This window comes from Trachurus japonicus, chromosome 9, assembly GCF_045865225.1.
Source record: "Trachurus japonicus isolate A0001 chromosome 9, Traja_1.0".
Taxonomy (NCBI): Eukaryota; Metazoa; Chordata; class Actinopteri; order Carangiformes; family Carangidae; genus Trachurus; species Trachurus japonicus.
The window spans coordinates 14,600,430-14,615,517 of NC_140915.1; the positions used below are offsets into that span (position 1 = coordinate 14,600,430).

A 15,088-nucleotide genomic window follows, 5' to 3' on the forward strand; every position below is an offset into this window, starting at 1 on the left:
GCAAACACTGGCAGGAACCGGTAAAGGAGGCAGCACTGGTCTTGCAGCAGTTGATAAAAACACACACACACACACACACACACACACACACACACACACACACACAACAAAGTCAGTTACCAGTGTGATGAATATTAACTCATGTTTGGACAGCCCCAGAGGTAGAGAGTGTCACAGTTGAAGGTGTTTCGGTATTTCTTCTGAGAAAGTCGAATTGCCATCCAGTGATGACTAGTGTATCCCAAGGCTATTTGAGATTCAAACAGACAGTTGAACTGCTCACATACCCACTCCTTACATGCAAATATGAAGGGAATGGCTCACAGGCCCTTGGGGAGGGGTGCACAGGGTAGCTATTAGAGAAAGAGAGAGAGAAAAGGATAACAGATTACAGAGAGAAAACAGACACAACCAGAGAGAAAGAGAAAGAGCGAGGGAGAGAGAACCAGCCACATTCCTCCACTCGGCTGGAATCAGAGACAATTACTTCCTCACAATACCTGTCTGTGTGAGCAAAGGGAAGCTGAAGCCCACATTCAGAGCTGCTGGCTACAGTCTTCCAGAGCTTTTCATTACATTTGCAGCCAAGGTTTGTTTGCAGGCAACGTTTGCACCAAGAGCTCTGTGAGACAGTTTGATGGACCCTAGAGCTGCATTGTGTAAAGTTTTTCTATAGCCGTTATTCACATCACAGCAACAACCACCCCAAAAAAAAAAACTTTGTGGTTATGTAAACAGCTATCAAGGTCGAGTTATTTCATATATGTGACACTAATTGGCAAGTGATGGGTTTGACATGTGCCAGCCCCATTTTGGACGTCAATGTGCTTTGAGGCATAAATACCACTCTCCTGAGTTCAGTTATGACCACACAGCAAAGGATGTTACACAACAAGGTTTTATTACATCTGAGAAAAAAGATGAGGTTCTCAGACTGCTTACATACACATAATAAACACTGATATCAAAAAACTTTTCATAAAAACTTTACAGTGAAAGCACCAAACATGACATTACATTCAATGTGGACGGAGAGCGACAATAATGTCTGACAGTTTTGTTTTTCCTTTGAGAGACAAATTTAATTAACCTGGTGGTTTGTGTGAAACACGTATGATCACGTCACCACTCGCCCCCTCAGACTCCTCTTGAGCTCTGCACCACCCCACCGTACCAGTTTGACAGTCAGACTTTTACTGTGGTTTAGATCAAACCAACATTCAGCCTGTAATTATCTATTTAAATCTCAAGTGTTGTACAAAACTGTTGAGGTAGGGCTCTGTACTTGTCTGTAAAGTTTCTTTGAACAACAACTGATTGACAGCCTCCTCCCTCATGAATACTAGTACTCAAGATATTTCCCTTCTCAGTGCTTAATAGTTATATATTACTGGCAAAACGCACACTAACTGGGCATGTTTCGCCCTTTTCTTTGAGTTTGACATGACTTCATGCTCTGCACTTGTCACCATGGAAACATGGCTCTTCTTATTTCTGGGTTTGATGTCAGATGATGTCAGATGATGTTAGATGTCGTTGACGTTTTATGCTTGGAATTAGTTTCATATTTATTTATGTTCTTAATTTATAAATGTATATGCATCTGTCTTTGTGCAAACTTTCTTACTTGCATGCAACTTACAGTAAAACAGATCCATCATCACAGGTCCAGTCTAGAAAATGTCAGTGTGAAACTTCCCCCTGATCTGAATAAGTCACCAGGTGAGTTCTGTGTCATTATCAAAATTTGGACTGAAAGTATGATCCTTGCTTTAACACTAATTATCCTTTAAAACCGTTTAATGTACCAAACTAATGCAGTGTTGTTATGTGACTGTTTCTGTCACCTATAGAATGAGAGTTTCAGAGCAGACCGGCAATATTTTGAGCCTTGATTCTTCCTTGACCTCTGATTGTGCATGTGTTTATGTGGGTGGGTGGGTGGGTGCACGTGCATTTGTTTATGTGTGTATGTGTGTGTGTATGCGTGCGTGTGTGCATGTGTTTGAAGTGAAAGAGAGAGAGAGTTGTTGCCTGCTCCCTGACCCCTCTCGTGTAAACATGGACACACTCCGGCGAGGTGCTGAATGGCAGTGATTATGGGAGAGAGAGCTCTGCGCCACACACACACACACACACACACACACACTGGGAGCTCTGCCAAGGAGGGAAGACCTACAGAGCAAGGCTTCCCCTGGCCCGCTGCCAACTCTCCATTAACACACAGTGGAGGAGAAGGAAAGCAGGAGCGAGGGAGGGAGCGGGAGCGGGGAAAAGGAGGAGGTGAAGAGGAAGGAAAAAGGGAGGGAAAAACCGCAGCGTAGAGGAAGGAGGAGAGGGGGAGTGGAAAAAGTTGATTGTAAGGGGAAATGGAGGATAGAATAAACTTCTCAGTGAGTGTGTATCACTTTTATAATCTGAGGATTAGAGCTGGGTTGATGGGATAAGAAAGTTGATGGAGCAAATTACTTTAACAAGATTAAAGTAAGTTTAAAAACTGGTAACCGCTTTCCATCACAGTTAATACAAATTAAAGTGTTCAGCTTATAATGCTTTCTTACTGTAAGTCGATCTGACATACATGTATTTAAAAGCGAGGGGAAAGGGGGAAAATATGTTTAGGGTAGGCCTACTTAAGACACTGTCTGAAATTGGAGAAATTGTGCATTTAACAAAAAATAAATGGGTTTAAAAAGCCATCCAAACCAAAACTGAATTAATGAATCCCATAGATTTACTGTGTTTAAATGTTCCAGACATTTAGATGGAGCCAAAAATCTTAGGCAACTGATTTAAGTGTCTGACCTTACTTTTGAATTATGTAAAAAGAAAAAAGAAAATCGATCAAAAGGAAAACGACACACAAAAAAGAAACAATGCTATTGATTCCAACAACAACAAATCAATAACTCAGAAATAAATCTCTGGCAGATGCACTCATGCTTCAGTCCTGAGGAAGAGGAGAAGATCTGAGCGTGACTCACTTCAAAGGAAACTGACAGAAAGACACTGAGAGAAGAAAAAGGACAAACAAGGACAAACAGACAAAGATCTCTGTCGGGGTCACGTGTTGTTTGCCAGGTCATGCTTTTCCTGTCCTTTGCCCGTCTGGCCTGTTATCACAGAGTGGCTCAGCCTGTCAGCTGACTACAGATGACTGAGTTGACCCCTGCAACCTCCAATCAAATCATGTAATGGCTGTTTTTTGCCCCCAAAACCACAGTCAGCTGGACACACTCAACTCACTGCTCTGCGAACACAAAAGACAACTTCATAACTCCTCTTGAAACAGCTGAGTGGACATCGTGGCACCGAGCTCTGACGGGGAAATACCTCAGGTCACGGTTTTATGAAGAGACGGTGAATAATTGACAGGAAATGTGAGAGATATTTCTGTTTTACACTCAGCTTTCATCATTTTTTTGGCCACTTCACAGCCACATCGATTGTTGTGAAGGGTAAAATGCCATGAAATATGCACTTACCTTCCACTGTGATCCTATTCAGTTTCACAGCACCAGTATCCAATTGACAGAAGTCACATTGGTGGAAAGTCATCTTCAATAAATCAAAGCAGAACAATGTCAATACTATAAATAGAAAAGTTTGGACCCTTAGATTTTACTCCATATGTGAATTTCAGCCTGTATCCAGGGTTCAGGCCGGGGTGAATCTCTTGATGTCTTTAAAAAAATGCATTAGTCAAGATTAAGGGAGATCAATCTGGAAATAGCCATAAATCTGAGATAATCCAGAAAAACAGAGCAGATGTAGTGAAATTTTCAACTATTTTGACAACATCATCATCAAAAAATGGATTTACCAGCATTTAATCAGATCAGATTTCACTGTAGATGAGTATTTGTTAAATAATGTGAGCTGAACATCTGTAAAATAAACGGGAGTATCTTCATTTTTCTTATTGCACCAGATTATTCACAGCCTCCTTAAATCAAACTTGAAATTATAAATCAACATGCTTTAGGAGCACAGATCTACCATCTAGTCATGAAGTGGTCTGTAGGAGTGAGAAACAATATTGCAGTAGTGTAATCCAATGTAACAGGGCGATCGGCTTCGCCACATTTCAATGGCTCCTTGCAAATGTGGCAGAGAAAATGCAAGCCACTCACTGGATTTGGAGGACGCAACCTGTGAATCCTCAGTATCCCATAATCCATTGTGCACCAGTGACTATTTGAGGTCGAGCTTGCTGTGGATGAAGAGCGGTATACAAGAGCTTTATGGCGATGTGTCACAGTCTTTCAAGTGGGAAGCATTGATCGACACAGACTACCAAATGTGCTTAAAAATGAGGTGAGCAGACTCCTCATATCCTGCCGACCATCATCTTAAAGCCAGTTCGTGTACACTTTGTTGTTTGTTCACACTTGACAGAATGAGGTACCTTATTAGAGGCACAATATAAATCCAACTCCCCATGAGATGCCACAATAAAAGCAGTGTTATTCTGCTGTTGCTTCCTTAGAGAGCAGGTGAAATATCAGACCAGCGGGCAGCTGTAAAGCAATACAAAGATACTTTCATGTCTATCGTTATTGGTAGGTATCATCGGGACTTCGTATGTATCTATATATACACAGAATCCGATGTTCTTTACTGGAAAAGGCATTTCTCCTATACAGTGCAACCTATAGATGCTGCACTTGTATGATCAAGAGTGGTCACATTGTTATCAGCCATGTAACATGTGTGTGTGTTTGGTATGTGCTTAAAAACAAAAACAAGACCAAAGCTTTTTCACTTCCTGAAATTGGAGGAGAAAACAACACCAAAAAAAGAAAAAAGAGAAAAAAAACTGTTGAAATTGGCCACTGGTGTTGTCTTTGGTTCACTGAACACCACGTCTGCAACGTGAGCCTCACTGTGTCTGCGTAAATGGATTCAAAGCTCAATTTTCTTTGATGCTGCCAAGCTGCACTGGCAGACTGCAAAATGGAATTTGACCTATGTAATGTCCTTTTTAATCAGAGGTAATTGACACAGATAGACCTTCATCATAACCGCGCATGCCCTTGCCAGCCGAGCCAGAGCCCCGCAGTGCTCTGCCTCTGTCACTTCCACCAATAACAGTAGATTGGCTAAATAAATTCCAAAGAGAAATAGCCACCAGACCTTTAACTCATACAATAACTCACCTTTATGCTATGATTTTGACAGGAAAATAGACGTCTCTCTCGGGAATAAACTAGCCAGATCATGTTCTTTCAAATATAAATCTGACAGTAAAGCTCTGTAACTCATCTGTAGTTTTTCCTGCATGTGAAAATCTTCTCTTCAAGCTGTTTTTTTTTTTTGGTTCCCTTGCAGAGTTATGTGAGAAGTTTTTGCCACTGGATGGTTCAATTAATATACAGTTACCAGTTTCTCCTTTTACCCTCCATTCTCCTCCCTCCCCTGCTGAGGGGAAAAATGTGTCTCATTCCAATTTAATGCATGGCCAATTCCCACCTCGACAGAGCAGTAATTAAAATCTACACGCAAAGCCCCATTCATCAGCGGAGATGACAGAAAGAGAGAAAGAGAGCGGGAGGGTGGAAGAGGTGGGGGACAAGGGGCTCCGTCGCTGTACCCTTGAATTTAGGAATCCAAACGAGCTGGTGAAGAGAGGAACGAGGAGAAAGGAGAGTGGAGGCTTAATTCTCTGGATGCAAGTTGTCTGCAGTTTATCAGCTCCTTCCTTCTTCCTTTAACTTAACACTCACATGTCTAAAGTATGCATGCATGTGTGTGTGTGTGTGCAGATAAATGTGTTCGCACATATAACCATGTAACATTCCTCTGAGTAATTAGCCTTGTGCTTATGCTCCACTATCCAGTACCTGCAGCGTTATTATCTCATTAACATAGCACCCACCAGTTTAAGCCCTGCCCCCAATATTAGTCATTTATCCCCTCCCTTATTACAGATCCCCCACCTTTTGCACCCCATGGCAGATTTTCTGTTTTGACAGCAGTCCTGCTGTGCCGGCTTCACACACCCACATGCGCACACATACATATACATGCATATACGCACACAGACACAGATTGCATGACCATGACCCCCAGAGAGCCCCCCATCCATGTCCACAATGTCCTTCGGGGGTGTGGGGGCACCGGAGGGGCTCTGGGAGGTGGAAGGGTGTGTGTGTGCGTGTCATTGTTTGCTGTCTGTGATTACGCGTGTTGCCACCCAGCAGCTGTTTGCATGTTTATCCTGCTGTCCATCTTCCACATGGATGGGGCCGTGTCTGGCGCCTTGCTGCTGACATCACATCATTATGTTATGTGGTTGCAAAAAGTCACCGAAATAAAAGATCAACCAATTCAGGATTTATTCTGCGCCTGACATTCATTTTTAATAATGAAGGAGGATTATGAAATCAAACAGTGTCCATGCAGTGAAGATAAAAACACAGCAAGCAGACCGTCCTGGTGCAAATAGTGGTAAAGAGTAAAAGGCAGTCCAAAACTGATGGGTCCGAGGCACTCTGAGGTGTTGTTAAAAATCCTTTATTTTTTTTATTTAACACCTCAGAGTGCCTCGGACCCATCAGTTTTGGACTGCCTTTTACTCTTTACCACTATTTGCACCAGGACGGTCTGCTTGCTGTGTTTTTATCTTCAGTTCTTCTCAATCCTGTGTCCTTGAAGAGCACCTGAGCGGTTCATCCACCCTCACCCAGGGCAGCACTCACATTTCTTCTATTGTTCAAGTGTCCATGCAGTGTTTTGAGTGGGAAAGGAAATGGAAAATGGAAATTCATTAAAAAAAAAATGTTTTAAAGTTGTTCTTATGTGCACGTCCCAGCTCTCAGCACCATCTTTGAAACCAACAAGTTTTTTGAAAGACAGAAAAGGAATCATTTTAAAGGTGTAATGGAAGAGTGATGTCTTTTTCCTTGCAGTCTCTGCAGTCCCAGTGGTGGTGGCATATGTCCAAGGCCTCTTCTACTACTCCCCTCGTCGCCCCCTCCTCCTCCTCCTCCTCCTCCTCCTCCTCCCCAGCTCCCAACCTTCTCTCTGTCTGTCTTTTTTCTCTCCACCCTGCAGTGGACTGCACTTGAGCTTGAATGGCCAGAGCGGGACAGGCAGCTGCCTCGGCCCTGCGCTCCAGAGAGAAGGAGGGGTGCGGAGCGGGTAGAGGAGGGGGGCAGTGGTGGTTGCACAGATTTTTTAATGAGATGCACAGTGTCAATGGCCACTCTCTCTGAAGAGGGCAAGAAGAAAAGGGTGCTCTCTCTCTCTCTCCCTCCACTCCCCTCTCCTCTCCTCTGTGCCCCCTTCCTCCAGCTCCCTCTCTCTCTCTCTCTCCCTCTATCTCCTGCCCTCCTCCCCAGCTGGCGAGGGGCTTTTGTTAGGCGCCAGATGATACCCCAGATGCCCCGGCCCAGCCGCCCCTTTCAGCTACATTCACCAGCCTCCTCTCAGGTCAGAGGTCACCACCGGGCATCTGAATGGGTCTCCGTGGCAACAGTGGTCATGGCGGTTGTGAGAGTGGCAGAGGCTTTTTTGTTGTCGCCTGGTTGCCATGGACGGAGCTTAATTAATCAGATTCAACCACACGGACAAAACTGAAGTATGATTTCAGAGGAGAATCACTCGTTTTCAGTTTAATGGCGTCTCGGTCCAAACAGAAGCTGTTATTTGCTCCGATGGAAGCATTTAGGAGAGAAAAAAACTGAATAAAGTGAGGGAGAAAATAGAGATGGGAAGAAAAGTGAGTGTTGTAGAGAGCTCTTGATCCTTTTCTACTCTGCTCTTTGAGCCTGTTTGAAAATGTGCTGTTTCTGTGCTGATGCTCCTGCAGCCTGGTGCTGCTTCAGCCCTCTGCTGGACAAACACACAACTGCATGGTTTCCACATCGTCAGTGCAGCACGGGTAGCTACACTGTAGGGAAATGTGAATGCATATCAAAGCCCTGTTTTAATGTATGAATCAATGCTGCATGATGATAATTAATTCTGCTTGCGTCAGTTCATATTTCTTCTTGCTGACAGATCAAAAGGGAACACTGAATGTGCATTTCACACATAAACGCTTCAGCAAAGGAACGCGTCATAACGTACAGACACATTTTTACATAACAAGTATTAAAGGGAATAATAAAATGCTTGTTGAAGTAATAAATACATAAAGAAACAAGCAGATAACAAAGAATGACATGTGTCAGAGCTGGAAATGACAGATTACAACAAGTCACTTGCAATATTTGCACATTTTGATTTCCAGTGTCTGCAAAAAAAACAATACTTTTTTTTTTTTTTAAATTGAACAATAAAGAGCAGCCCCAATAAGACACATTATGTAGAAATCCACAGTCCATACATTTCTGTTTATGTGTTTGTTTTGGCTTTATAGCATAGTTGATCTGTATCTATGAGTCAAAAAGGTCAATTCAGAGCAAGGGCCCAGTGAAGCCCTGATAGAGAATTACAAATACTATATATTACAGTAACCGTATTTCTATTTCATTCCCATACATGTGCATTCAATGCTTTTTTTTTTTCTATCCTTGAATTTCATTTAGTGCCTTTAGAATTGAATTGCGCTGGGCTCCTGTGACTCGGGTGTCTCCTGGCTCTCTTCTACTCACAGCCTCTGTTGGTCACGCTGTCCAAACAGATCAAAGGTCACACGATAAGGAGAGGGCGAACACTGGGGCCCATTCAGCAGCCGGGACCAATGGTGTATAACACGTGGGCACCAAGAAACAGAGAGGAAAAAAGACAGAAAGAAAAGGAAAAACCAGAGTTTTGGCCCCAGTCTGTTTTTTGACAAGCCCTTAGAGAGTTCTGGGACAGTCTTTTCTTTAGAGCGGCTATAGGGAAGCTTTATAAAACATTGATTTGTTATGTTAATACAGTAAAAAAAAAAGAAAAAGAATAAAGTACTGAATACAGTGAGCTATATCATTATGATGGATTGAATCTTACAGTACTTGTGCATTTCCTCTGTTTGTATGCGTTCATGTGTATTTGCATGTTTAAATGTACACTGTTTGTTGCCTAGTGGCCTTTAGCTCGCAGGTAAACAGTGAGTCTGTGTTGGTTAAGCCCGTGGCTCCGACCCCTCCCTTAAGTCATCACGCCATCAGATAACACAACCGATCAACAGTGGCAACACTAGACAGGAGAAGATGACCCTGCGGTTGCCCTCTAGCCACATGCAAACTGCACGACACAGTCACCAATAACAAATGGTGATAAAGGATTCTGGATTTGACTGGTTTTACTTCTTACAAAGTGAAAAAAAAACTCAATTTACTCACAGTCACCAACTCATCAGCAACACAACAGACAATGATGTAAATCCTACCCCCATGAACACTGCACTGTTTAATCAGTTTTAGAGGATTGTTCAAGTGTTCGATTCAACTTTATAATCATTATGGAGAATGTGGTTTATGGTGTTTTATTCACCTCATTTACATCAGTGAGACAAAGTAGCTACATAAAACAGTCACCTAGAGCTGGCGCTATGTGGTGGGACTCACTGTGAATGTATGTGATCAGAGAATAGATGCAGAGGTTTGATTGGAGTTCATTCTTTGTTAACAGTGAGATGACTGACTTAATATATATGCAAATTACAATGTGTTTTCATTAGGGCAGTTATCCATCATTATCCATCAGTTTCAGACAAGTTGTAGCTTGACCCCATAAACATCAGTGATTGGAACTAGTCTGTGCCAACATCATGGTTCAACACACAGAGACACGATAAAGATATCTGTTACATGACTAGCTTCAAAAACCTTTATTTATATCCCTTAATTACATTCTCGTTCAGTCTCATTTGCAGCCATGTGTCTGTATTGTGATGCAGGTATCTCCTAAAGCCAAATGGCAGACGTTACAGTCGAGACCCAGATTTATCCGATGCCCCAGTGATGTGAGAATAAAAACCCCCGATCATGTCGGCAAGTGACGACAGGGACAAGCGTGACTTTTGTGTGCCACTGGTTTCCTTCTTTCTACCACAAAAAAACACATCAACGCTGCTATTCAGGGCACGGCAGCCACTATTCCTGATTAGCTCCAGCATCTCATCAATAGGCCTGACTGTCTGCTCTGGCCTTTGGACAAATAGCCCTTTCTACTCAGCCTCACTCCTTACTGCTTTAATGGCTGGAACAGCTCAGAGAAGAGTTAATTATTGCATAGCACATGGCTGGCATACAGGGCCGCGGCTGCACCAGTTCAAGAAGCATGAATGTGTCACAAGACGGCCTGCACTTAAACACATGTGATGAGCAGGGATCTGTGGAGTTACAGTATATATAATCTGCATAAAAAGACAGACAGAGACAAAGAGAAGGAGAAGGCGGTGGCTTCGCTCGACAGATTCTGTGGTTTTATGCAATTGTACCATTCATGCATGAGTGCACACAAACAAAAACACTGCAGTTTGTGGATAATCACTCACACGTGTTGACAATTCAAATATCACACCTCCACCCACGTACGAGGATAAACCTCGCCAAGACAGACACACACCTCCCACTTTAACACTCAGTACACTTCCACAATGTCAATATGCATGTTTATATCCAGAACATTCAGTACTGCTCCAGTTCTTTAAAGCTCTCAGCGTCATTCCCTCAGAGTCGGGGAAATGCAGCAAGGGAGAGAGGAGTATAATTTTCTGATCCATCTCTCTGGTTCTTACTCGTGCCATTAGCCCAGTATGTGCTGTTGTCACGATTTTGTTGCCATTCATAACATGTGTTAAAAAAAACAACTATAAAACGGAAAACATTAATTTAATTACTTGTAGAATATAAGAAACAGATGTTTTGTTAGGAAGTGTCATTTAGAAACAAACCCTGACAATACTACAATACAAGAGAACTTGAACAACACCAGAATTTCATATTGATTGCAACGAAACAGGAACTTCGCCTATAAGCAGCCATTCAAGATCTGTGAGCCGACTCGATCTTAAACACACATGTCACTTTTTGTTCAAAGGTCTTCAGACCACAGACAGCTGCAAATGTTCAGCCAGCTGCATACACACATGCACACACACACACATACACACACAGACAGAGGCATGCACACGCATATGCATGCATGCACACACATCTTGAATTTGAAACTCTACGTGAAGCTACAGGGATTAGATCAGTACACCTGCAAGACCACAGGGAGTAGCCATGACAGTCAGTGATCTGATCTCATCAAAAATACATCAAGGTGTTTCCCCTCTGGACACCAGCGATAAAATATTAACCAAATGGGAGACTGAGAATCCATTCATAAACAACCATCAGTAGATTTTCTTCAATTAAATATGTATTATTTTCATTAAACACACCAGTATATATATATATATATAACTCAGCTGTGAGAAGTCGAAACAAAAGCAGCCCAGAGATCCCATGCTGTCATGCCGGCCCATGTTTGCAGAATGTACCAGCATCAAATCCAAGACTGTGAGTCTGGGTACTGTTAGGTCTGGGCATGCAGCCACTATATGGATCAGTTCCACCTCAGTCCAGAACGTGCACTGCTTTTAAATTTTGCAAGTGGATGCAACAACAAATCTTGCAAAACACTACTTCAGTGATCTGCAACTTTATCTCACAAAGAAGCAGAAGAGGATTTTTTCCCCACTGCCCCTCACTGTGACAGCGGAGCTCATTATCAGCCTCACAATGGGTTGCAGGAGGAAAACACCTACAGTCTGGTGGTCAGTGGTTACACAGATAGGAGCCTTATGGATGACATAACAACAAGAACAACAGGGTTTTCCTAGTAACAGAGAGTGAACACCCTAGTTGAAAGAAACTAGACCCAAAGAAGAACATTTCCATCACCGCTATGATGGCACAACTGAGAGATGTCTGTAATATTCCTCTGCTTTTGAAATTAGCCTATTTACAAAGTTTCTCATAATCAATAACTGACGATCATTTCTCTATAAATCGTTATCCATGACTCTTTGTTGCTGTCGCACACCTTTAACTTACCAAGTAAAACCATATCTGTGTGGACTTTCCTTACCACCCTTTCATCCAACCACATCCTGAGCAACCTTTGACCTACGGTCATGATTTGGCAATGTCTTTTCATAGACAGATATCATGTGTTTTGTTTTGTGTCTGGAAATGTTGATGCATTAGTTCACCTAATATAGATCTTTGACTTTGGCTGAAACCGTAGGTGTTCTCCCACCTGCTTTTAGATGAACCCATCATTTGCAAATACTGACAGACGGTTGATAACATAAAGACTGATAACACAGTCTCCACCACGAGTATAGCTCACTTTCCTCAACTGAAGACCTTGTAAAAGAAATGTCTGTAGAATATAAAGAGTTGTTACTTCTCTGAGGAATCAGTCTCAATAAAAAAAGAATAAATTTTTTCTTTTTAATTCAAGATGCATAAAGAGAAGGCCTTGATCCACTGACTCCCTGAGTACTTTGCTTTATATAATACTGGGCCAACAAAACATGAAATAACTTGTGCTGACTTGTGTATTGTGTTGAATCAGTCAGTAATGTGCTGATGATCCCGTCCTCACAGCAACAACCCTCTAATGCCTCCTCCGATGCCAGCCTCTTGAACAGTAAACTGAGGAAACAACTATCAGTTTGTGGAAAGGACTTAGAGACACAGTGGAAGGATGTGCTGCCCTCTGGTGGATGTAAATATAAAACACAGCATGAAGGCGCTGAGGAATCTGATGGCAGAGATTATCTACCATTAACAGACATGTGCTGTATAACGGGAAAAGGGAGGGAGGCAGTTGGGGGTCATTTCTAAATATAGGTTCCATGAAACCCCCACCTCTTTTTAGTACTTTTCACTTATCTTCACTCCGAGCCATCTACCAAGATTGTTTCCTACTTTTGTGCCCTACGTTTTATTTTTTCTTATTTAGTTGCCCTCACATTTCCTTTTTGGAAAAAGAATAAGAGAGTGGCTTTAAGTTAATAGATCTTTATTTGATTTCATATCTTATGCATTTTCAGTCAAAAGGCATGAAGACAGAAAAGGAGACAGAAAATGGGGCATGGATATAAATATACAAAGAGGCAAAATCTTTACAATCAGTAACATTACATAAAGGCTTAAGCTATCCATATGGACATGGGGCACAGCACTTTGGGTTACTAAAATAAACTGTCACCAAAAGCCACATTGGACTCAGGCCACATGGTTAACAATTAACTTCATGCAACTGCCCAACATTCAAGCTACGCCTTGTACCTTCATCCACAAACAATAGAAAAGTAGTTGAATTTATGTGCATTAGTATCTTCCCTCCCCCCCTTTGGCAATGCTAAATATACAAAACACAGCCCACCAGTGTTTTCCTGTGTGTATCATTTCGCCCCATGAAGCAAATACGGAAACCCAAAATACAGACAGTGTAACCCATGTCTATACAGTCTCACTGTTAAATACAAGACAAGTACCATGCCACAGATCAAAGAACTCTGTCTGGCACAATAAAAAGAAAAGCAGAGTAGTACAAGTCAAGTACAAGATGACAGATTAGGCCACATTGGTCAGAACTGAAACCGGTCTACTTAGGCTAAACTTCCAATTACATTTCAAACCCCGTCTAAAATCAACAGCTTTAAGAATCCACATTCACAAATATTACAAATCATTTAAAATTGGCACAAACTCTGATAAAGTATTAACTTAACGTGCAGGTTACCAAGAGTTTCTGAGAAGTGCACAGAAGTCAAGATGCTAGTGCAATAGAATAATAATAATATAATTAATAACATTGATTTCAACATAAAATAATAAATAACAGAATAAACTACTCATATAAAGAAAATAAGAGGAAACAAGAAGCTAAAGCCAACACAAAAGGACAACAACATCCAACAATCAGCAGAAACAATGAGCCACAATCTTCAATGGTGAGCATCGACGAAGGCACACACACAAACTCACGCACGCCAAAATGTACCAGCCAAAATATGCACATGCTTATAGGCACGAACGTTTAGTATGGGATCTGATTTTGGTAATACTGGATCATGTCGTAGGTTCGACTCCTGCAAGACAGAAAAGAGCAATCGAAAGAATGTAAATATCGATTTCAGGAAGCCAATGTGAAACAAGAACAAAAGGGGGAAAAGGATAACACTTAATAGTAAGTACACACTATTAAGCATTAAATACTGAATTCATCATTTATAACACATGAATAGTCATTAGCATGTAGTTTATAAACACAGTTAAAAATGTTTTACTCATCATTGATAAGCACTAACTGTATTTAACCTACATACTAATGAGTGTTCATGTGTTATAAATGTCGGGCTCCCAGCCATGTGTTATAAATGTAGAATTCAGTATTTATTAATGCTTAACTAATGCTTAATAGTGTGTACTTATTATAAAGTGTTACCGGAATAAGTTAGCCACACCGACCTGTTGCTGAGGAAGCAGTTCTGGATGACTTTGATGATGAAGGAAGCTGCGTCTTTCTCACTCAAACCAGGGTTGAACCGCTGCCTGGATGGGACCAAAGAGACGATGAGAAAAAAAATACAGCAAATGAAAATTAAAACTGCTTATTCACATTTAAACTGCACATCCGACTCACTTGAGCAATTTGATGGTCTGTCCTCTGAAGCAGGGAAGGCCGGTGTCAAGCATGAGGGTTACCAAGGAGACCACTCCATCCATGTAGGGCCTGATTTAACAGAGGAAATCGTCTTAATGTCACACGTTACGCAACTTTAATGTGTAGGGAACAATTTCTACAGGACGTTTACACACACACACTCACCTGACGGCCAGGTATCCCCTCACACACATCTCCATGAACCACTTGAAGGGCGTCGCCTCCATTTTGCCCCCCATGATCATCACCATCTCATCCGTTAGCTTAATGTCAGGCTCCCAGCCGAGGTTCCCGCCGGGAGAGCTCTCAAACATGAAGCCAAAGTCTGGAAACACGCGATCAACACAGCTTAGGATGTTTTGAATGTCTAGAAACCATTAATACGACTAAAAAGGGAGACTTTAGAAGTGCTCCTGTTTACAAATTAAAAGCTTTGGTTGCAAGGGGTTATTATCCTACTGCTGATAATCATTACAAACCA

At 41.9% G+C, this 15,088-nt stretch overlaps 1 protein-coding gene across 3 annotated transcripts in view; it reads right to left on the reverse strand.

Moving 5' to 3' along the window:
- Positions 1 to 12,940: 12,940 nt before the first annotated feature.
- The window catches only part of pi4kab (phosphatidylinositol 4-kinase, catalytic, alpha b), a 29,289-nt gene continuing 27,141 nt past the window's right edge, over positions 12,941 to 15,088 (reverse strand). For all 3 annotated transcript variants that reach the window (XM_085786099.1, XM_085786100.1, XM_085786097.1), the window contains 4 exons: positions 14,773 to 14,932; positions 14,587 to 14,676; positions 14,412 to 14,495; positions 12,941 to 14,032 (listed from right to left, as the gene is read on the reverse strand). In XM_085786099.1, coding sequence (XP_085642225.1) covers positions 13,981 to 14,032; positions 14,412 to 14,495; positions 14,587 to 14,676; positions 14,773 to 14,932 — 386 coding nt within the window. In that variant the 3' untranslated portion in view covers positions 12,941 to 13,980. The remainder of the gene's footprint in view (positions 14,033 to 14,411; positions 14,496 to 14,586; positions 14,677 to 14,772; positions 14,933 to 15,088) is intronic.